Below are 25137 nucleotides of genomic sequence, written 5' to 3' on the forward strand. Positions count from 1 at the left end.
CGATGGTTGTGCACCCTGGAAAATGTGTGTCTAGTAGAATCTGCAGGGACTCCTCACTGGAGTTAGTCCACGTGCCGTCATTCCTTTTAAGATACCCTACCGAGGGGTTAGTTTTTGAGAGAATCTTGCGAAGCCTTGCGGCCTCTGACGTTTCCTCAATTTCCGAGCAAAATTTTTGCCAAGAGGCCCTTTTTGCTTTCCTTGTTTCCTTTTTATATAGTGACAGACTGATTTTGTAGTCTGCACAGTGGCTCTCCTCGTTCGCGCTTTTGGCCCTGTTGAAGAGGGTCCTGCAGCTTTTACGTAGGATGTCTATTTGTTTTGACCACCAGGGGGGTTTCTTTTTCCCCCTAGGTTTGCTAGAGGGGCACGCTGCCGCGAAGGCTTTGTTGCATGCCTCTGTGAACCTGTTCACTAGGCGATCTAGGTCGTCTTTTGTGTCAGGGCATGATGGTGCTTTGGAGGGGAGTAAGTCCTCCAGGGCTGAGCTATATTTTTCCCAGTTGGCTTTCCTGGGATTAATATAGTCCTTAGGTTTCGGACACTCGAGGGATAGTGTGGTCTCGATGTATCTGTGGTCAGAGAAAGAGTGGTCATCAAGGACTTGCCAACTCTTGACTATGTCTAACAGGTTGGAAGACACTAGGGTGATGTCAATAACCTCCTGTCGATTTTTAATTATAAAAGTGGGGTCGTTGCCCCGATTACAAATAAATAGATTTGAGTTGAGGATGAAGCTGAAAAGTGACTCACCCCTTACATTTGTGTTCGAGCTCCCCAATTGAGTGTGGTGAGCGTTGGCATCGCAACCTATTAATAGGTCTATGTCCGACCTCTCGCTGTCGCTGGCTAGTTTGCGAACCAGGTCGTTGGGAGGATCGTTTCCCTCATGGGCCATGTAGGACGACATCAGCCTTAGATGTGTCCCTTTCAGCTCTAGGCTTGCCGCCGTGTTGTCGCTATCGCTATAGTTATGGAGCAGAAAGATATTAAGGTGCTTTCTGGCGAGAATGCAGGTGCGGGTTTTACCTTCATGTTGAGCTACAATTATCTTGTACTCCTTCGACCCTAGTCCACAAACCTTGTCTCCCACTATCCAAGGTTCCTGGATCAGGGCTACGTCTGCTCCGCTCTCTTCGAGGCGGAGTATAAGAGCAGCGGATGCTGCCTTACAGTGGTGGAGATTGATCTGAAGGAGCCTCAGGGACATCCTTAGTGTTCTCCACCACTGTAATGTCGGCATCCGGATCATCCTCGACTTCCTCGTGGCAACACATCGCCTCGAAGTCGCATCTCAGCGTGCCATCGGTGGAGTAGCCCTCTGGGTCTATCTCTGTGTGATCGTCGGGTGCTTCGATCTCCGAGGCAGCGTCCTGCTCAACTGGCTTGTCGACAGGACGTGCCTCGGCCGCCGCATCCGACTTGTAGACCTTTACGGTCACAGAGCTGAACCCAAAATTGAGCTCGCCTTTGGCAGCCTCAATCGGGGCCAGCGACTCTTTGTTGAGGACGACCACCGCCTGGTTTGTGGGGCCCTGTGTCGTCTCAACTTTGACCACCTTCCAATCTGCTGTTGGGAGGTGGGGGTTGCATCTTTGCAACATTTTTTAGGATGCGCTCCGGCTCCTTCATGGAGGCGGGCACCCAGACTCTCGCCCTTGGTCTACTGGGCACTTCGCTCCAGTCTACAGCGATATAAAAGGCAAAAAAAAAGCTAAGTGATATTAAACGAGGGGGAACGTTGTGCAATATTGTGGATGCAACAGATTTTCGTCCTTTGTGGAGGCGGAAGGGGGTAAGGCGATATTCTGAAATATACGTTTTATAGTAAGATCTAACAGGAGTGCGGATACCAAATTTGGTTGCTCTAGCCTTAATAGTTTCTGAGATTTGTGGATGCCCCAGATTTTCGTCCTTTGCGGGGGCGGAAGGGGGTGTTTCGAAATTTTGACACGAAAAAGTCAAGGTACGATATCACAGGAGTGTGGATACCAAATTTGGTTGCTCTAGCTCTTATAGTCTCTGATATCCTTGAACTCACATTTTGCAATTGGCATAACCTGTGTGTTAGAGAGAGACAGAGCGAGAACGAATGAAATTGAATTGAAAAGCCGCGCACGACACTTTTTTTTTTGTGGGGCTGTGAAATTAATATATTTTAATGCCTTTCCAATAACCAGTTCAATTACAATACACATAGTTTATTATCTATCACAAAAGCAACAATAGTCTCTAAAATTGACTACGGACTACTATTCTACGGTAATTCCTCAACAGCTTGGCTTAAAAAAATTCAAACCACCCTAAACTGTGCAATAACGATAGCTTTGGGAGCTTTTAGAACTACCCCGATAGCAAATCTTTTATTGGAAGCAAACATAAATACAGTTGAAGATAAACGTGATTTCCTACAAGCCAAACTAATAAAAAACCTTTCTTTCCCAAACAATTCACCTCTTCACCTCTACCAAAAAATCCCTCCACAAAAGAACTTATTTCAACAACAAAATACCTTCACAAAACAAAACAAGCCTTTTCATAAAACCCGAGAAAAAAACTAAGCTACCTTTCAGGACATTCCAAGCAAATACCATTAATACTGAACTTGACATAATAGACAAAAATAATACACACGACTCTTAATACCAACAACACTTTTTTAACATCAACGAGGGGGAACGTTGTGAGTTGCTTGGGACACCGCAACTCTACATTTATACCCGATACTTAGTCAGTATGGCTCTCCTCCGGCAGACGCCGCTAATATTGAACGACACGACAAAGACTGCGTGCGAGAGAGACAGAAAATCAGCCTGAGCGTGACGTCGGACGCTGCGTAGCCACTGAAAATTGATTTGTTGCTTTTGGCTATAAAAATTATCCGATCTGATCCAGATTCCGCAACCGGATATATATGATCATTCTCTATGATTGTGCATTTTTAGTTTTCTCGAATCTGCAATATTGTGGATGCAACAGATTTTCGTCCTTTGTGGGGGCGGAAGGGGGGTGGGGCAAGATTCTGAGATAAATGTTTTATAGTGAGATCTAACAGGAGTGCGGATACCAAATTTGGTTGGTCTACCTTTTATAGTCTCTGAGATCTAGGCGCTAATGTTTTACTCTAAGCAAAGCCGGCTATACTACGTGTGTGTTAGAGAGAGACAGGGCGAGAAAAAATGAAATTGTTTTCTTGATGCTGGCTCTAATAAAAATACGATCCAATTCAGATTCTGTAGTCTAAAAGATATAGTCATTCTCTACGATTCTGCGTTTTTGGTTTTCTCGTATCGTTAAAACTTTGGATGCCACAGATTTTCGTCCTTTGTGGGGGCGAAAGTGGGCGGGGTGAAGTTTTGAAATATTTTTGTAGCAGTGACATATCACAGAAGTCTGGATCCACAACATCGTTGCTCTAGCTCTTATAGTCTTTGAGCACTAGGCGCTGAAGGGGACGGACAGACTGACGGACGGTCAGACGGACAGACGGACGGACGGACGGACAGACGGACAGACAGACATGGCTCAATCGACTCGGCTATTGATGCTGATCAAGAATATATATACTTTATGGGGTCGGAAACGATTCCTTCTGGACGTTACACACATCCACTTTTACCACAAATCTAATATACCCCAATACTCATTTTGAGTATCGGGTATAAAAAAATAATACTACTCTGGATCCCACTGGAACTAGTAGACCAAAAAGCGAAATCAGCTTCAATAATGCCCCTCACATAATAATTGTGGACGTTGACATGCAATGACTGCATCTTTCAAGAGGCGATGCAGTTACTGCACCGTCAAGTGGCCCGTGTGACACCAGCAGAAGGCTGTTACGCGCGGATCCCAGGCAAAACGCATACACACACAATAACTATATATATCAGACATTAATAAAAACCTCAAGACAAACATGCTTAAAGAAAAACTTATAAAACTTGAACAAACATCGAACTGGTATCAATTTATCAATCCCAACAAAATAACAGCCGACCAATTCACCAAAGATTAGACCAAAACACCACATCAAGGATAAATCAAACAATAATAATTAGACTAAGGCTAGGGCATACAAGAATAACTCACCAACATTACCTAGATCGTCTTAAAATAAATACTTGTACGAATTGCCAGAACAACGTCCCAATAACTATATAAAATTTACTTAAAGACTGCCCATCCTCACAACTCACAGACATACATACGTTTCAAAATCTTCTCTAACAATAATCCACTTACATTTCTTTCTAACCCAACTAAAATTGAAATCGACCGAATCATAAATTATCTAAAAGAAACCAATTTATATCCATTGATCTAACTCTAATATAAAACCCATGTAATATACCTCATATATAATAAAAATAATAGAATAAGCATAATGTAACATAATAATAACATAGCCGAAGGTCATAGTAACCAGTGCTATTATTAAATAATATCATTATCATTAATAGTTTTAACTCTAACCTCGCTGTAAATAAAACGAGGGGGAACGTTGTGAATTGCTGCGGAGGCCGCAACTCTACATTTATACCCGAAACTTAGTCAGTATGGCTCTCCTCCGGCAGAAGCCGCTAGCAAAGAGAGAGACAGGGCGAGAAAAAATGAAATTGTTTTCTTGATGCTGGCTATATTAATGATACGATCCAAATCAGATTCTGCAGTCTAAAATATATGGTCATTCTCTACGATTCTGCGTTTTTGGTTTTCCCGTATCGTTAAAATTGTGGATGCCACAGATTTTCGTCTTTTGTGGGGGCGGAAGTGTTGAAATATTCTTGTAGCAGTGACATACATGTCATAGAAGTCCGGATATAAAACGTCGTTGCTCTAGCTCTTATAGTCTTTGAGCACTAGGCGCTGATAGGGACGGACAGACGGACGGACGGACGGACAGACGGACGGACAGACGGACAGACGGACAGACAGACTGGGCTCAATCGACTCGGCTATTGATGCTGATCAAGAATATATATACTTTATGGGGTCGGAAACGATTCCTTCTGGACGTTACACTCATCCACTTTTACCACAAATCTAATATACCCCAATACTCATTTTGAGTATCGGGTATAAAAATGCAATCCGATCAGAGCAATATATAGTATAGCTGCCATAGGAACCACTGGCCAAATATCGTACTGTTTAACTTTGACCTCACGTCGCCACTTCTAAACGTTGTAGAATCGGGCTGAAAGTTTATATTTTATAAATAAGCGCAAGCCTAATATACATACATATACATATATATAATAAAAAAATATTGACTCAGATATACATTCGAACATATGTACATATATGTAAATATGTTTAGTAAATTTTGTTTGTTTAATTCTAGGAATGGAATGATATGAATCTACGCTGGAATTCCAGTGAGTTTGGTGGTGTGCGGGACTTGCGAATTCCGCCCCATCGTTTATGGAAGCCGGATGTGCTCATGTACAACAGGTGGGTCTAGATATAGATAAAATCTTATCGCGAAAAAAAATTTCATTTATAAATTTCTTTGGTGGGTCCCATGACAAGACTATGTGCCGCACTTTTCATATTATTTTGGTTTAAATGTGTATTCATTTTGAGGCTAGCGTGTATTGATTTTGTCCATCCGTCCGTGTTGATCAGCACCTACATACATATGTGCTTAGGGTTGCGCTGATTTGTGTGGGCGAAAAATAATCAGAAATAACGTTTTAGTTCGATTCGATGTGTGTATGTAGATCTTACAGATCTTAGAGCAACCGGATTGTGTACAGACTTCTGTGGTATCACACTGAGTGAAACTTATTTCACAACTTTTTATACCCGATACTCAAAATGATTAGTGGGGTATATTAGATTTTTGGTGAAAATGGATGTGTGTAACGTCCAGAAGGAATCGTTTCCGACCCCATAAAGTATATATATTCTTGATCAGCATCAATAGCCGATCCGATTGAGCCCTGTCTGTCTGTCCGTCCGTCCGTCTGTCCGAGCTAGAGCAACGACATTTTATATCCGGACTTCTGTGTCACTGTTACAAGAATATTTCAAAGCTTTGCCCCGCCCACTTCCGCCTCCACAAAAGGCGAAGATCTGTGGCACCCACAATTTCAAAGATACGAGAAAACAGAAAACGCAGAATCGTAAAGGACGACCATATCTTCTAGAATTCAAAATCTGAACCAGATCGTATAATCAATATATAGACAGAATCAAGAAAACAATTTCATTCTTTCTCGCTCTGTCTCTCTCTAACACATAGGTTTCATGGTCGGTTTTGCCAATTGCAAAATGTGAGTTCAAGGATCTCAGAGACTATAAAAGCTAGAGCAACCAAATTTGGTATCCACACTCCTGAGATATCGGACTTTGACGACCTTTATAGCCAAAAGGAACAGATCAATTTGCAGTGGCTTCGCAGCGCCCGACTTCACGCTCAGACTGATTTTCTGTCTCTCTCGCACGCACTCTTTGTCGTGTCGTTTAATATTAGCGGCGTCTGCCGGAGGAGAGCCATACTGACTAAGTATCGGGTATTAATGTAGAGTTGCGGTCTCCGCAGAAACTCACAACGTTCCCCCTCGTTTAATTAAGAATATCGTTTTCAAAAAACCAAGCTTTTTTATAGCTTTTTTTATGTTCTATATCGCCCACTGCAGTTTGTTTTGATATATTAAATGTATATTACGGAAATTAAGAATTGCATTTTCAATTGAAATTACAACATTGTCTAAATATTAAAACGTTATACAGCATCACACAAAATTATTTTCTTTTGTGAACTTTCGAATAGGGCTAAACAAAACTACTTTTTACGATTTAATCCAAATATTGGGTTATGTGTTATATATATAGATTAGCGCATCGATATACGTACTTTTTTATAGATTTAGAGCTTTAAATATTTTTAATGTTTTTTTTTCTATGCCAGGCTTTTTTTTATAGGTAACATAGTGGTCTGTTTTTCATATAACTTAAGTTTGCTGCTAAATTTTATATATCAAACAAAAAAATTTATAGCTTCAGCTTACCGTTTGCGAAATTGTATTTAAGTAGATCAATGTGAAGGAAATATGTTACGGCAATATGTTAAGGAAAATACACAAAAATTCATATTTTAATCATATTTTTCAAAATCAGGAAGAAAAAAAATAACACTTATTTCTGAGTTTTTTTAATAAAAATAAGAAATAACACATACTTTTTATTATGTCAATAAAAAAAAAAAAATAAGAATTATATTTTATTTGTACTATTAAAGTTACAAATAAGAGTTATTCCGTAACTGGAAAATATTAAGCTTTCAAATTCCAAAATTGCGAATTTCTTAAATCCCCAAATCTATAAAAAACGAGGGGGTACGTTGTGAGTTGCTGCGGAGACCGCAACTCTACAGTTATACCCGATACTAAGTCAGTATGGCTCTCCTCCGGCAGATGCCGCTAATATTAAACGACACGACAAAGAGTGCGTGCGAGAGAGACAGAAAATCAGTCTGAGCGTGACGTCGGGCGCTGCGTAGCCAGTGCAAATTGATTTGTTCCTTTTGGCTATAAAAATGATCTGATCTGATCCAGATTCAGCAATCTGATAGATATGGTCATTATCTATGATTCTGCGTTTTTAGTTTTCTCCAATGTGCAATATTGTGGATGCAACAGATTTTCGTCTTTTGTGGGGGCGGAAGGGGGTGGGGCGAAATTTTGAGATATTCATTTTATAGTGACATCTTAAAGGAGTGTGTGTACCAAATTTGGTTACTCTAGCCTTAATAGTCTCTGAGATTTGTGGATGCCTCAGATTTTCGTCCTTTGCGGGGGCGGAAGGGGGTGAGGCGAAATTTTGACACAAAATGGTCAAGGTCCGATATCACAGGAGTGTGGATACCAAATTTGGTTGCTCTGGCTCTTATAGGTTCTGAGATCCTTGAACTCATATTTTGCAATTGGCAAAACCGACCATGAAACCTGTGTGTTAGAGAGAGACAGAGCGAGAAAGAATGAAATTGTTTTCTTGATTCTGGCTATAATAATTATACGATCTGGTTGAGATTTTACACTCTAGAGCATATGGTCATCTTCTACGATTCTGCGTTTTTGATTTTATCGTATCTTCAAAAATGTGGATGCCACAGATTTTCGTTCTTTGTGGGGGCGGAAGTGGGCAGGGCGAAGATTTGAAATATTTTTGTAGCAGTGACATATCACAGAATTCTGCATCCAAAACATCGTTGCTCTAGCTCTTATAGTCTTTGAGCACTAGGCGCTGAAGGGGACGGACAGACGGACGGACGGACGGACGGACGGACGGACGGACGGACGGACGGACAGACGGACAGACAGACAGGGCTTAATCGACTCGGCTATTGATGCTGATCAAGAATATATATACTTTATGGGGTCGGAAACGATTCCTTCTGTTCGTTACACACATCCATTTTCACCACAAATCCAATATACCCCAATACTCATTTTGAGTATCGGGTATAAAAACTCTGTTTGGTTCATAGCGTCAAAAAACTTAAATTTTGTTGCCAAGTGTTATTTGGTCTGTAGAGATGCGAGCATCTGAATCAGTGTATTTGGATTTTTGATGAGATTTTCCATAGTCGTTCCCATAAATGCTGCAGAGTAAATATTACCACTTATAAAGGACTTCGTGGATGATCCATTAGCTTCTAAGAGTTTACCATTTTCGGCTTGGTGTGTTTTTCTAGTCCTGCTAAAAAGCACTAGCAAAAAATACTCCCTTTATGGTGCTTTGCGGGACCAAATGAAGCCCTGGCTGCTCTTGCGAAGTCAAGTTAAATTGAGAAGTTACAAATTCTTTGGGTGTATTGTGAGAGCGTGCCGTACTTACTCGGCGGATACGACTTTTCGAATCCTTGTAAACTGTAAACTTGTAAACTCTTTTCTTTATTAGCAGTGCAAAAGACTGACTTGTGGCAGTCTCCAAAAGCTACGCAGACTGATCGTACCAATATGCCTGCAAAAATGTGCATTTCACTGGACCATTGCGATTATGTGATTCTCTTACTGTGATTATTCGGTGCAACAGGAATTGCAATTTGTAGATTGGGTGCACTTCGTTCTTCAAAGTTCTGTTGTCTGACTCGAGTTCAACCTTAAAGAGTGGTTGCCGCTTTTTACTTCTGTTAAGGGGGTGCTATTTATATGGAACTTCTGATCCGCCAGATGTATGTTGAAGGGCATGTTCCAGCGACTTATGTCGATGGTACAGTTGGGTAGCTCGTAATGGTGCGAGCAACTAATTTCGAAATGGTCGCGCTATAGCTCGACGCGCGTGATTCCAGTTGGATATTCATTCAGCATCTATCGAACATGGCACACGAATCGCGGAGACCGGAAACTGAAATTTCCGATTCTCTCTCCTGTAGCTATAACTCTCGATCTAGACTAGCAGTGATGAGATGCACCTGCGATCCAGAATCGAGTAGGCCATGGCAAGGAACCAATGTACCAGAGTACATTACAGCAGTGGCCAGCAACACGACATCCCGTCTGTGACTCTGAAGTAAGAGCGACATAGATGACGATATTGCAGTAAGTTCAAAGCCAGAGGGTATCGCAGGCAATTGTGGAGTGGATGTTGAATTTGAGAGTTGTGGCAGAATGGGGCACTCATGCACTTTTATGCACTCCTCTAGTATTTAAATTCCCAATATAAAACCCCGCACTTAAAAATAAACATCTTTCCTTTTCATTTTTCGGATCCACAAGTCTATTAGAATAAAATGTTTCATTCTTTGAATAGATTTGATTATTTAGTATAATCGTAATTTAATTTAATTTGATTAATCAATAGTACTTTAATATTTCAGTGCAGATGAGGGCTTCGACGGCACCTATGCTACTAATGTGGTGGTGCGCAACAACGGGAGCTGCTTGTACGTTCCACCGGGAATCTTTAAGTCAACGTGCAAGATAGATATCACCTGGTTTCCATTTGACGATCAGCGATGTGAAATGAAATTTGGATCGTGGACATATGATGGCTTTCAGGTGAGTGAAAAGTGGCAAACAAAAAATGTACATAATTTTAATAGCTTGATCGTCGTTTTTTGGCGTCTTCACTTAACCAGTGATTTACTGGTTACTGGAGCCAAACTTATTTGTCATCTAAGCTTGTCGACCAACAAATCTGTCTTTTAAACAGGGTGTTTGTTGCGAGTATGCCCCTCCGCCCGCAACACAGCCTAAAAACTATATTTCATTACAATGTCGCTTATATTATATCGTGATTTGATTTGGGACAAATATAACGGGCTTATGAAATACATTCTTTTTTTTATCAGAATCAAAAAGAAAATTTTTGATGGGATTTTGCGACCGACAACAGCATTTTTCACTGTAGTTGCAAAATATGGACCACATACTATTGTGCTTCAAGAAACTCACGTGGTATCTACACCATTCACCACACACCAAAAAACTATAAAATGATAACTCTGAATTCCTTTCTTACCTATGGATGAATCCTAATTCAAAATTCTTTACAATACCAATAAATACCCCTCTTTCAATTCTATATCTTTACACTACCACTAAATCCCCCCTGCAAGCTTAAACGTTAATCAAGAATCTACCAACATTAAAACGAGGGGAACGTTGAGATTTTGAGATATACGTTTTATAGTGAGATCTAACAGGAGTGCGGATACCAAATTGAGTTACTCTAGCCTTAATAGTCTCTGAGATTTGTGGATGCCCCAGATTTTCGTCCTTTGCGGGGGCGGAAGGAGGTGTGGCGAAATTTTGATACAAAACGGTCAAGGTCCGATATCACAGAAGTGTGGATACCAAATTTGGTTGCTCTAGCTCTTATGGGTTCTGAGATCCTTGAACTCATATTTTGCAATTGGCAAAACCGACCATGAAACCTGTGTGTAAGAGAGAGACAGAGCGAGATAGAATGAAATTGTTTTCTTGATTCTGGCTAGATTAATTTAACGATCTGGTTCGGATTTTGCACTCTAGAAGATATGGTCATCCGCATCCAAAAACGCAGAATCGTAGAGAATGACCATATCTTTTAGAATGCAGAATCTTAATTGGATCGTATCATTATTATAGCCAGCATCAAGAAAACAATTTCATTTTTTCTCGCCCTGTCTCTCTCTAACACACACGTAGCATAGCCGGCTTTGCTTAGCGTAAAACATTAGCGCCTAGATGTCAGAGACTATAAAAGCTAGAGCAACCAAATTTGGTATCCACACTCCTGAGATATCGGACCTTGACGACCTTTATAGCCAAAAGGAACAGATCAATTTGCAGTGGCTTCGCAGCGCCCGACTTCACGCTCAGACTGATTTTCTGTCTCTCTCGCACGCACTCTTTGTCGTGTCGTTTAATATTAGCGGCGTCTGCCGGAGGAGAGCCACACTGACTAAGTATCGGGTATAAATACAGCTGCTGGCCGCCAAATTTTGTCCGGAGCATTTGGTGGTGAAGGAGTTTAAGGCTAAGAAGAAGAATAGGCCCCCCATATCCCCATATCCCCCATATACAAATCTTTCCAGTGTGCCACCCTCAACCTCAACTTCCTCTTCCTCAACTTCCCGTCTTGCTTCCACCTTTCCAAAAAACTAACTTCTCTTTTAGTAACCTATCAGAATGTAAGAGGCTTGCGTAGTAAGCTCAGCATTCTTTTCCGGGATAGTGTTGCATTTGCTTCCCACGTTATTGTGTTTACTGAAACCTGGTTAAAGCCGGACATTCTTAGTTCCGAGGTTTTGGCAGGTCGGTACACAACTTTTAGAAAGGACCGTTCGTCTCGACGTGCAGGAAGGGTTCTAATTGCAGTGGACTCTTACTTCACGTCGGAACACTTCAAAGTCCAAGTTCAACAGGAACTGGAATTCCTGTGTGTAAAACTGATTCTTCCCGCTTTCGCTATATTCATTACTTGCTCGTATATCCCACCTTCTTCGGATATTTAAATTTATGAGCAGCACTTGTCCGCTTTAACCGCTGTTTCTTCCTCGCTATCTGATAAAGATCGTATGATAGTTCTTGGTGACTTCAACTTGCCAGGAACTGTTTGGTCTTGGGTAAACGAGTCTAGTATCCTAGTGCCCATGTCACGACATGACTTTGTTGACGGCTTGCTTGACCTGTCCCTGTCTCAAGTCAACCATGTGAAAAATTCCTTGGGTCGATTGCTTGATCTATGCTTTGTATCGGATCCGACCATAGTGTTGTTAGCCCGAGCCCTTCCGCTCACTATACCTGAAGACGCCTACCACCCTACTTTCGAGGTGTCGCTAGATATAGGACCAACTGTATTGGATCGGTCGAGTAGGCTACCCGAACGTGTCCGCTGCTTTCGTAAAGCCGAGTTTTCGAAGCTTAATAACCTCATTAGGGATTTTGATTGGTCCGCTTTGTACTTGTGCACTGATGTCATAAAAGGCACAAACATTTTTTACAATGCTCTTGGCACATTTTTCGATTCTTGTGTCCCGCTTTCTTGTCCAACTAGATCTGGAAAACCCCCTTGGTTTACCAAAGAGTTATCCAGTCTAAAAAACTTAAAATCAAGACTTTATAAAAAATTTCAAGAAGTGGGTTCTCCTACTTCTCACTCTCGCTAAGTAAAAGCTCGGTCAAACTTTTCAGTTCTTAATGCTCAATGCTATAAGAACTACCTATCTCGATGCAGGATACGTTTTTCTCAGGACCTCAAACAGTTTTACTGCTTCGTAAACAGTAAGCGTAGAACGTCCGCACACCCATCCTCGCTATCATTTTGTAATACGTCGGCAAATAATGATCAGGCAATTGCCGATCTTTTTGCCCAATTTTTCCAAACCACCTATTCTGAGGAAAGCTACTCTGGTCATCCGTACCCATACGGTTTACCGAGGTCGAACGGCATTTTCAGTCCCTTGTTAAATGAATGTTCCCTACTTCATGATCTTCGACTAGTTAAGCCGGTGTTTTCACCGGGTCCAGACGGGTTCCAGGTTGTGTACTCAGGTACTGCGCCGAGGCTCTGTGTGGACCATTGCTTAAACTATTCACCCTGTCCATTGATTCCTCTTGCTTCCCCCCAATCTGGAAAGAATCGTTTATAATTCCTCTCCATAAAAAGGTAGCAAGTCTGATGCAAAAAATTATAGAGGTATAGCAAAGTTATCCGCTATTCCTAAAATGTTTGAGAAGGTTTTAACTCCGCACTTGCAACATCTCTGCAAGTCACTTATATCTCCAACTCAGCATGGATTTATAAGGCGGCGATCAACCACCACGAACTTGTTAGAGTTTACCTCTTTCATTATTAAAGGCTATCAAGGTAACTTACAGACGGATGTTATTTACACCGACTTTAGTAAGGCATTCGACTCTGTAAACCATTCCCTTTTAGCGCATAAACTTGACCTTTTAGGGTTTCCGCCCAACCTCCTGAGATGGATTTCTAGCTATCTTTGTTCCAGGTCTCAAAGAGTCCTCTTCAAAAACTCCCTCTCTTTACCAGTAAAGGTTTCTTCGGGAGTACCACAGGGCAGCCACCTAGGCCCCTTACTCTTCACACTCTTTATTAATGACTTGACTTGAGTATTAACATACTCTCGAGTACTTATGTATGCGGATGATGTTAAACTCTGTGTTCAGTACGCGGACATTTCATTTCATTCTCGCTTGCAATCCGATCTCAATAACTTTCAGTCATGGTGCTGTGCAAACTTGTTACACCTTAATGCCTCGAAATGCAAAGTTATGACATTTCATCGTTCTAGCCCTTTGTTGGCTCCCTATACCCTATTTGGTGGTTCTCTTGAGAGAATTACCCTGGTGGATGATCTGGGTGTTATGTTGGACCCCAAGTTAAAGTTTTCCGAACACATTTCTACCATGGTAAATAAGGCCATGGGCGTGCTTGGGTTTATAAAGAGGAGGTCAAAGGAATTTGATGACCCCTATATAACAAAGACTCTCTATACCTCGCATGTTCGTCCGATCTTAGAATACGGCTCCTGTGTATGGTGCCCTCAGTACAAAGTACACCAGGACCGTATAGAATCAGTACAGAAAACTTTTTACTCTTTGCTCTGCGGGGCCTTAACTGGGATGCGGGTGTGAGACTCCCATCTTACTTTAGTAGACTACTATTAGTAAACCTCCCATCCTTAGTTAACCGTAGAAAAATGCTTGGTGTGATATTTATGCACAACTTGATCAGGGGTGACATAGACAGCCCTGATCTGTTGAGCCGCATAAACTTCACGATTCCTATTAGACTGACTAGAAATTTTATACCGTTGTTCCTTCCACTTTGTAGATCGAATTATTCCTTGCATGAACCGTTTAGGGTCTTATGCTCGGATTATAATTCCCTCTACCATATTATATCCACCACTAATTCTCTTCCTCTTATTAAATTACTAATCCTTACACACCTTACTAGTAATTAGTAATTGTAGTGGTATTTGTATTTTGATTGCATGCTTAGTTTCTTAGTAAGTTTAGTGCTAATTTTCCTCGAATGTTAGTCTAATAGCTATCTTTCTTGCATGTTCCCGTTCGGTTCGGCTACGCACCGTGCGTCATGCGGCAGCGCCCCTCGGTCGGTTGGGCAGGAGGAGGGCTGCGGTTTGACTGGGATCCGCGCGTAACAGCCTTCTGCTGGTTTCACACGGGCCACTTGACGGTGCAGTAACTGCATCGCCTCTTGAAAGATGCAGTCATTGCATGTCAACGTCCAAGAAATGTAGAGTTGCGGTCTCCGCAGCAACTCACAACGTTCTCCTTCGTTTTGTTTCCCCCTGTACATACCGATATTACGTAGTGATTAGTCAGCTCTCACTGCGTTCGGTCGTTTTTTCGCAATGTCGCTATATTACTGCTCGGAATGCAATTCGGACGTCACTGCCGCTCAGCTTCGTTGCTTTGAGGCTGTACGCTGTTCTTCTTTGTGCCGCCGAGCGTTTTATCTGACGTGCATCGATTTTCATGCAGATGCAGTTAAACTCTTAACAAATCTGCCTTATTTGTTATGGCAGTGTGATAATTGTGTTGTTGCGAATGACTCTCATTCGAAAATAGACGAGCTTAATGGGAAGGTTTTGAAGCTTGAAAGCCTCTATCGGGGTCTTAAATCTGATTTTCAGAATGCCCTTTCGAACAATTCACTTGAGCGGGAGAAGCCGATTGTTCCAAGGAAGCATTTCAACAGGCCAAAGCCGGCGACCGACTTAATGTCTCCACGGTTAGTGGCCGCCACCTCGACTGAGGTCATTGACTTGCGATCAGCTGCTGTTCCCCACCTTGGAGGGCTTCGTCACAGTCAGAAGAGAGAGAGATGAATCGGAAGAAACATGCCAAACGTCTGGTTGGTGTTGCTCCGAGCTGCGAAGAGCTGAGTGTGATGAAGAGCGGCAAATACCTGCATATTGGTAAATTTTCTACCGCGATGGGGCCAGAGGCGGTGGTGAAATTTTTTGCCGATAACCTCAAGGTGCCGAAGGGGAAAATTTCTTGTATGAAATTAGTCAAGCGATATGCGGATTTATCTGCATTGAAGTTCGCAAATTTCAAACTTGGGGTCCCTGAACCCCTATTCCCCGTGGTCTTTGATGATAGATTCTGGCCAGTATCGGTAAGGGTTTCCCGCTTTGTGCATAGACAGAGGCCGGAAGCTGATTTGACGGCAGTTAATCTGTGTGCAGCTGTGCCATTGCGGACGTCCACGCCGACTCAGAAAGCTCCAGTTCCATCCACTTCAAAAAAACCCCAGCGTCGCCTCTGGTTTTACGATCGCCGCTTCTCCACAACATATTCTGCTTGTGCTTTTTCGACTTTTTGCTATGAGCAACAGCCCGTTGTTTCCTTTTTGGCAATCTTCTTCGACACAACGACAAAACATTGCTTTTTCGGCCTGCGCCTTGTGCGATATTCGCTCGGCTGCTGCTCGATCAGATGACGATGCTTTGCTAGCGCTCTCTCTCGACTACGTGGTCTTCTGACGTCATAATTACAACAACTAACGCTATTGCATTGCTTCGTGTGCTATGCTTGCGCCGTCGCTGCTCTCGACATTTGGGAAGAGTCAGCAGCCCGTCGTGCGCTCTTATGTGGAACACTCTCTTCAACACTCTCTTCAGCATCGTCACCTAGATTGGCTCTCCCGGCTGCTTCCCTGCCCTATTTTCTGGACGAGGATGGTGTGCTACTGATTCGGACGTCGACGCTTAGGCAGGTTCTAAGCATAGGCCTCGCTCCTCTGACTCAGTTGGATATGGCTGACCCTCCTCTGGATCCATCTTCCGTGGCCGCTAACAGGACGGCAGCGCCACTTTCTAGGACCGTGCCGATTGACGGTGCCAAGTCTAAACGAATTTTTTTCCAAAATATAGCGGTAATGCGCACCAAGGCTCAGGCTGTCAGCTTGGCTACCTCTAACATACGTGTGACTTCGACATTGTTATTTTACTTCGATTCTAACCTTTTCCAGGAATTTCGTAAGGACAGAGATTGTGCCAAAACGAAGCGCTGCCGAGGAGGTGGGGTCATTGTGGCCGTCAGACGCACCCTACGCTGTGATCCGATTTGTCTCCTGAATAGTGACTCTGTTCTGGATCATATTGGTGTGGCGGTGGCTGGCCAGTCGGAGACGCTATTTGTTAGCGCATCGTACATTCCATCGAATATGTAGCTGCTATGAAATCTACAAGGCGCACACGCAAAACATTGCTGAAATATGTATATGGTAATCTGCGAGACCGTCAGCACCTCTGTGTCTTTTGGCGACTTCAATTTGGGTTCGTTGGTATGGTCCGGCGATCCGCAATCCTCAGCTATGATACGAAGTAATGTGCATTTGCCGCACGAGATTCTTTTGATAAATGATTGTTTTAGTATGGTCTTAACCCAAGTAAATAATGTTTTTAATAGGCCAAATAAGATTCTAGACTTAATTTTGGTTAGTTCGTATATATGTATATGGCCAGGTTACATGTTGCGAACTGCCTATCGCGGATTGTGACATGCATCATATGCCTTTAGAATTCTCAGCTAATTTCCATTCTTACTCGCCCTTGGCGGAACCATATTATGAATACTTATTTTCCACTTTAAGCCTGAATGCTATTCGGGGTAGTTTGTTAAACGTTAATTGGGCTTCTGTTCTCTCGCATCCTAGTGCTGACACTTCCTATAGTGTTTTCCTGCATACGGTCCGTCGTATTATTGTTAACAATGCTTCCAAAAGGGTGCATGGCTGCTATAGGCCACCGTGGTATACAAAGGGTCTTGTGAAATATAAGAATCTGCGTAAGAGTGCAGCATAAGAGGGAGTTTGATTTCTTAATCAAATTTTTGTATAGCCAATATATTGCCGAGGTTAAAAGGGGACTTAAAATCAATCCCAGGTCGTTTTGGCATTTCATAAATTCCAAAAGGTCGACGAGCTCTTTTCCTTCAGCTATGAACCTGGGCAGCTTGAGCGCTAATACGGATAGTGGTATAGCAAACCTTTTTGCTTATTTCTTTAGCTCAAATTTTGAGCCATACGCAGATTAGCATAGTTTTAATGTGGATATTTTGGAGGCAATTGATGAATTCAATAACTCTACTAAACCCGACTGTGATGGCATTTCTGCCTTCCTGCTTCGCAACTGTGATGGGGAACCTTCTGTGAACCTCTTAAAATTCTCTTCACAAATTCCCTGCTAACGGGTCGGTTTTTTGGCAAGTGGAAAGCTGCCACGATTACGCCAATTTTTAAGAAAGGCGACAAAAATCTCATTTTCAATTATAGACCAATTGCCGAGCTCAGCCATGTTTCAAAACTTCTACAGCGAATCAGTGCCAGAAAGATCACTTTCCTCATGAAGTCGTACATAAGCCGAAATCAGCATGGTTTTATGCCGGGTAGATCAATGACCACTTATCTCATCGCTTTCAGTAATTTCTGCACTCGTGTCTTTGAAATTCACTGTCAAGTAGATTTTGTGTATACTGACTTTGCTAAGGAATTTGACAAAGTCTCCCACTGTGCCTTAATAGCCAAGCTGCATCGGTTAGAAATTCATTCCTTCCGGCTCAGCTGGTTTAGGTCAAATCTTGAGCGGTGAGAGTACGTCGTGTTGGTAAATGGAAAGCCTTCGGACTCATTATTGGCTACTTCCGGCCTTCCACAGGGAAGTATACTTGGTCCACTTCTGTTCTCAATTTTTATAAACGACATATCTCTCAGCATTCAAACTTCTGAGCATCTGCTTTATGCAGATGATCTTAAAATATTCCGATCGATCAAAACATTAGGAGACAGTATCCTTCTTGAGCGCGACCTGGATAGAGTTGCTCGTTGGTGCAGACTTAATTCGCTCCCTCTCAACGTTAGCAAATGCTGCTTTGTTTCCTTTAGCAAGTGTATCTTCAATGTGCTGGCCTCATACTCTATAGATGGCAATCCTCTCTTAAAGCAGACGGTAAGACGGGTCTTATTCGACTCAAGATTTCTTTTTGCTGAGCATCTGAATTTTATATTGCCAAAAGCCTATGCTATGTTTGGCTTTGTTAAGCGCAATTCATCCCAGTTCAGGGACCCATATACAAGGTTGAGCTTGTACTCATTACTTGTTCGCTCGCGCCTAGAGTACGCTTTCATGGTCTGGAATGCACCCTTTGCAGGACCAACGAGGGGGAACGTTGTGAGTTGCTGCGGAGACCGCAACTCTACATTTATACCCGATACTTAGTCAGTATGGCTCTCCTCCGGCAGACGCCGCTAATATTAAACTACACGACAAAGAGTGCGTGCGAGAGAGACAGAAATCAGTCTGAGCGTGACGTCGGACGCTGCGTAGCCACTGCAAATTGATTTCTTGCTTTTGGCTACAAAAATTATCCGATCTGATCCAGATTCAGCAATCTAATAGATATTGTCATTATCTATGATTTTGCGTTTTTAGTTTTCTCGAATATGCAATATTGTGGATGCAACAGATTTTCGTCCTTTGTGGGGGCGGAAGGGGGTGGGGCGAAATTCTGAGATATACGTTTTATAGTGAGATCTAACAGAAGTGCGGATACCAAATTTGGTTACTCTAGCCTTAATAGTCTCTGAGATTTGTGGATGCCCCAGATTTTCGTCCTTTGCGGGGGCGGAAGGGGGTGTGGCGAAATTTGGACACGAAATGGTCAAGGTCCGATATCACAGGAGTGTGGATACCAAATTTGGTTGCTCTGGCTCTTATAGGTTCTGAGATCCTTGAACTCATATTTTGCAATTGGCAAAACAGACCATGAAACTTGTGTGTTAGAGAGAGACAGAGCGAGAAAGAATGAAATTGTTTTCTTGATTCTGGCTATAATAATTATACGATCTCGTTCAGATCTCGTTTGCATTCTAGAAGATATAGTCATCCTCTACGATTCGGCGTTTTCTGTTTTCTCGTATCTTTAAAATTGTGGATGCCACAGATCTTCGCTCTTTGTGGGGGCGGAAGTGGGCGTGGCAAAGTTTTGAAATATACTTGTAACAGTGACATATCACAGCAGTCCGGATATAAAATGTCGTTGCTCTAGCTCTTATAGTCTTTGAGCACTAGGCGCTAATAGCGACGGACGGACGGACAGACGGACAGACGGACAGACGGACAGACAGACAGACAGACAGTGCTCAATCGACTTGGCTATTGATGCTGATCAAGAATATATATACTTTATGGGGTCGGAAACGATTCCTTCTGGACGTTACACACATCCACTTTTACCACAAATCTAATATACCCCAATACTCATTTTGAGTATCGGGTATAATTAGGGCTTTAATGAGCCCATTTGTAGGGCGCTTCGACAGCACAATGCGCTGCCAGCTGGCATGCGTTTTGACTTTTGCCAGGGGAAGGAAGCCGTCAGACGGTTGGTTGTAGACCTCTTCCTTTACCATAATTAATTCTTGTTATTTTCTGATAATATCTTAAGTTAGAAGTAAGTTAGTCTAGCCAGATCAGGATTTTTGATTCCGTTGGCGAATAAGAATCGCTTTATCCGCTTTATCCGCTTTATCGCGCACCAGTTCCAGTTCCAATAGAGTGGGAAAGATTTTTGTTAAGCCTCATTCGTAGATTTCCTTAATAGCAGGCGCTGGAGTGTAATTAAGGCTGAGGCACATGTTGTTGAAGAAGTGCTTTAGTTTTCCCCCTTCCACGTACGGAACTCCATGGATCCTAAGGCGGCTTGTGAGGTTTGCGCTAGCCTGTTCATCAAGCTTTAGCTTAAGCTGGGCTTCCATATTCTCTACCTTTTGTGTAAGGTTTTGACTCTCACCCAGTTTGTCCTCGAGAAACTGAACTCTCTTTGTGAGATTCTGGATCTCACAAGCTCAACAACCGCCTTTCTACCTCATTCAGTTTTGTAGAAATGAGAATGGCTTGCTCCTCAACTCGTTGGTTCATAAACGCGATTCCGATTCCGAGATCTAATGTTAAAACTTCTGAGTTAACGAAAGTTGTCTTAGTAAGTCATCAGTTTTTCCAGCAGCCTTGGATACATGGTCACTCCAGGACAATTTCTTTTTAATGATAAGTTGACACATTTTCCGGAGTCAGCAACATTTTATTTGTTTAAATACATTTAGACTCTAGCAGGGTTTAGTGAAAACATTGCACTTAGCCGATTTACTAAAATTTCTATTACGTAACGGACAACAATAAATAGTTTAACTAACACGAATTTCTTATATATATAGTTAAATATCCGCAACTCGATTTTAAGTTTTTTAAAAAAGACTTTTATTTTACAACTTAAATATCTTTATGTCACAAGATTTAAATGAATTCCCCGACTTGACTTTGGGTCTGCTTGTCTCAAACGGAACTGATCTCTCTGCTGCTGGCTAGTTTCCATGAGCCCTTCTCTTGGAACTCCCGACTCTGGCTTCGGGCGTTGCTTTCCTCGGCTGCATCTTCGTGTCAGTGGCGTACGTGCCTGGACCGATGTTTGGGGATGCGTCGGCTTTTGATCAAAGGCATCCGCTGCTGGCGATCGGTGTTGCATTACATGAGTGAGCTAGGAATTATTATTAGGAATTAGATATTATTCTTAATTTTTCATTTACTGTTTTATGAAATCTTTCTACGTCAGATATTCCATTTTTGCTGGAAGTGATCTCTATTTTGACGTTTTCCGCATTCAGCCATGCTTGCAATGCTGTGCACATAAAAGCTGAATCTTTATCGGCTTTGATTTCAATTGGTTTGCCCATCTCGTTAAAAACTTTCATGATGGCTCTTTTTGCTTCTAACCAGTCACGACTTTTTACTTCTACAAGAGTGGCAAACTTCGAGTATACGTCAATACATGATAGGAACTGTTGGTTACCAACCATTCTATGCTCTGTTTTGGCAATATTACAAGTAGGACATTCGTTTATGATGTTTTGGATTAGTTTTTGATAATCCGGGTAATAGTATTTTCCCCTAAACCAATTGACGGTTTTCTCTATCCCTGGATGGAGTAAGCCTTTATGATTCTTTAATATGGTTTCTTTAAATTCAACGTAATTCTGAATATCTAGGAGTTTCGTGCTTGACTTAATAGCTTTGGTTATATTGTTAGAATTAATGATTTCTAAATAGGCTTTTTGGAATGGAGGAAAATCTATTTCGTTATGGAAATATAATGCGCTCTTTTTGGTGCATAGATATTCCTTTATTATATCCTTCGCTAAGGTGTTAGTCATTTCCTTATACGTGATCTTGATAATTAGCTTGTGAAAATAACGAATTGTTTCTACCTTATCTTCATTGCCTGTTATTAGCTCAATTTGCCGATTGTAATAGTTAATTGGTCTTTCCGTGATAGCAATGTGATTTAGATTGTCTTCCTGTGCGCTATGTACAGTTGCACCAACGCTATTGGAAGCTTCTCCAAGGAGATTTTCATTAGTCTTTACCCTTGATAAGGCATCAGCTACATGATTTTCTTTGCCTGGTAGATATTTCATTTTAAAATCAAACTCATTCAGTTTTATTTTCCACCTTTGTAATTTCATATTTGTTCATATTTGGCTCCTTGAGGTTGTTCAACCAAATCAAGGGTTTATGATCGCTTTGTATCTCGAATGTTCTACCGAACAGGTATGAACGGAAATACTTGGTTGCCCATACGATCGCTAATAATTAATTTTCGATGGCTGAATAGTTTATTTCATGTTCATTTAGGGTTCTGCTAGCCTAGCAGATCGGTTTGTGTTCTTGTGACAAAACCGCTCCCAATGCTATAACACTAGCGTCGGTTGTTACCGTGAAAATTTTGTCAAAGTCTGGGAACGCAAGGATAGGGTCTGAGGTGATGAGTACTTTTAGTCTCTCAAATGCCTCGACGTACTTTTCTTCCTTGGGGTCTATGACAGCTCCTTTCTTTAGTTTGAGCGTCATGGGTTTTGCTATGTTTGCAAAATTAGGAATGAATTTCCTGTAGAACCCGCACAGACCTAAGAATGACCTTATTTGTTTAGTCGTTTCTGGTATTGGAAATTTGACAATGGCAGAGATTTTGCCTGGATTTGGTACTATTCCTTCAGTAGTGACTACATGATCTAGGAATTCAGTTTCCTTTTTCATGAATTCACATTTATCCATTTGTAGCTTCAAGATGGCGTCTCTCAACTTTCCAAATACTCTCCTTAGTGACAACAAGTGTTCTTCCAATGAAGTGGAAAATATAATGATGTCATCTAAGTATACAAAGCAATCTTTGAAGATTAACTCTTCTAGCAGATTGTTCATACATCTTTGGAAGGTAGCTGGGGCAGTGGTTAGCCCAAAGGGCATACGAGTGAACTCGTAATGTCCATGCTTAGTGGAGAACGCAGTTTTGGGGATTGAGCTAGGTTCCATGGGTATTTGATGGAAACCTTTTGCTAAATCGATTGTCGTAAAATACTGACATTTACCTAGTTTGTCTAGGATTTCATCCATTCGTGGAGTTGGGAATTTGTCCTTAACTGTTTTATTTCATTTAGACTTCTATAGTCTACTACCATTCGATATTTTTGCTTTCCTGAAGCATCTATCTTCTTCGGAATCATAGATATGGGCGAGCAGTAAGGAGAATTCGACTTTCGAATTATTCCCTGCCTGATCATATCTTTGATTTGCTGGTTTACCTCCTGATCATGTATCTGGGCATATTTGTATGGTCGTCTGTAGACCGGGTCTTCATGTTGAGTTTTGATCTCGTGCTTGATTGTACTTGTGAAAGTCAAATTGTCACCTTCTCTGTACTGCACATCCTTAAACTCATATAAGACCTTCTTTAACTCTTCCCTCTCTTCGTCGTTTAAGTGTTCCAATCTTAATTGATTACATTCCCTCAATTCACTGTCTAGAGCGGAAGCGAAGTATTGATCTCCCTCTGGAGATGGGTCAAGGCACTTATGTGCGATCTTCTCTTCTTTTGTACAGGGATCTATGCACTTCCCCGCGGTCTTGCCGGCTTCAATAGCTTCTCCACCCTGAATGATTGGGTACGACCTAGCTCCTAATGTTACAGTGTCATTTCTGTAATCTATGACGGCTTTACTTCCCATCAAGTATTCTCTTCCTAATAAAATATCATAATTTTCGGAAAAGTTATGTATGTAGAACTTTTGTTCGGACGGACATGTTTTGTTCGCATTCCTCATTATACTCTTAGTTAAACGGACAGGTCCATTGATGGTATGGACCGTAAGGTTATCGTCTTTTATCTCGGAATCTGTATAATTTTCTTTCATGATGTTGATCGATGATCCCGAGTCAGCGATACACCTTAATATTCTTTTATTAATGGTAATGTTTATATAGGGTCCTCCTCGGTTTCTTCCGAGGCGGCTTGATGAAAATTTACGTCCATCTTCGTTTGGCCACTCTGGCTCTCCCTCCCTCTTTTAGTAGGTTGGTTGGGTCCACTCCCACTAGCTTGGTTTTGAGATATTTGCTGATTGAATGGATTCTGAGCCCTATCTTGATTCAAGGAATTTTTGAACTCATTGTATAATCCAGGATTTTGGGAATTTTGATTTTGATTTGTTCGATTAGTCTGACCTGTTCCAGATTAACTCTGAGTTTGATTGTGATAGTTAGTAGTATTATAATTTGGATAATAGTTTCCAACATTCTTTCGATTTGATTGAGACGATTTCGATTGATCTTTATTTGTACCTGAATCTGTTGTACTAGCTTCGTACAATCCTTCTTCTTGTGCTGCCTTCTTAAGATTAGACAATGTGGTAATATCTTTTCTTGCTAAGGTCATGAACATTCTGTCAGGAAGTTTTCGAGTAATGACATCTTTAATTGTGTTGTTCAAAGCGTTTTTATAAATGACATTATTTTCTGGTATGTTTTCTAAGTTTAGCTTATTGTTTATTAATAATGCTTTTATCTCTAATTCTTCTATAAACTTACGAAGACTGCCGTTGAATCTGGTGGTGTATAGTTGTCGTAAGAGTTCTTCATATGGTGTGTGATTTTTGAACTCGTTGATCAGCGCCGTCTTCAGTTCGAGCCACGTGTTGGGTTGTATCATTTGCGATATGCGTTGTGCCTCTCCTGACAGTTGGATCTCGGTCGCTCCAAATAGGATCCTTTGTTGGCGAAGATCTTCAGTTGGATATAATCCGCATACATATTCGATTCGTTTGATAAATGAGCTTAGCTGTCCAGATGAACCGTCATAGGCAGGTATTTGTCTGATCGACAGCAGTGCCTGGTTCAAGTGGATTTCGCTCAATGATAGTGGTGGTAACGCCATGTTGTTGGTGTTGATTGGGTTTTGTTTTCTTTTCAGTAGTTTTTAACTTTATTTTGGTTCACTTGTAAGTTTTTTGATTTTGTATTCAGTGTTTCACTGTTCTTGGTGGATCACTATCTCCGCTTACTTCAGTTCACTTAATTTTAGTTTGCAAATCGTATGTGCTCGTAACACATAGGTTCTTTGGCGGATTTCACAATTTTATTAACGATTCCGGGATTACGTGATCACAGTAATTAGAAATTACACAAGCTGACCATTACCGAAATATAGGAGTTAATTTTAAACGAAATCCTACCGACTGCGCCAGTTTAATATCTGCAACTCGAAATTTAGCTTTTAAAAAAGATTTTATTTTTAGTACTTAATTTCTTTATGTCAC

General features: G+C 41.5%; 1 protein-coding gene across 2 annotated transcripts in view; it reads left to right on the top strand.

Moving 5' to 3' along the window:
- Positions 1-25137, top strand: part of LOC117186430 (neuronal acetylcholine receptor subunit alpha-7) — a 378182-nt gene that overhangs the window by 214149 nt on the left and 138896 nt on the right. For both annotated transcript variants that reach the window (XM_033387234.1, XM_033387235.1), the window contains exons 6-7: positions 5348-5457; positions 9830-10010. In XM_033387234.1, coding sequence (XP_033243125.1) covers positions 5348-5457; positions 9830-10010 — 291 coding nt within the window. The remainder of the gene's footprint in view (positions 1-5347; positions 5458-9829; positions 10011-25137) is intronic.

Source organism: Drosophila miranda, chromosome XR (genome assembly GCF_003369915.1).
Source record: "Drosophila miranda strain MSH22 chromosome XR, D.miranda_PacBio2.1, whole genome shotgun sequence".
Classification (NCBI taxonomy): domain Eukaryota; kingdom Metazoa; phylum Arthropoda; class Insecta; order Diptera; family Drosophilidae; genus Drosophila; species Drosophila miranda.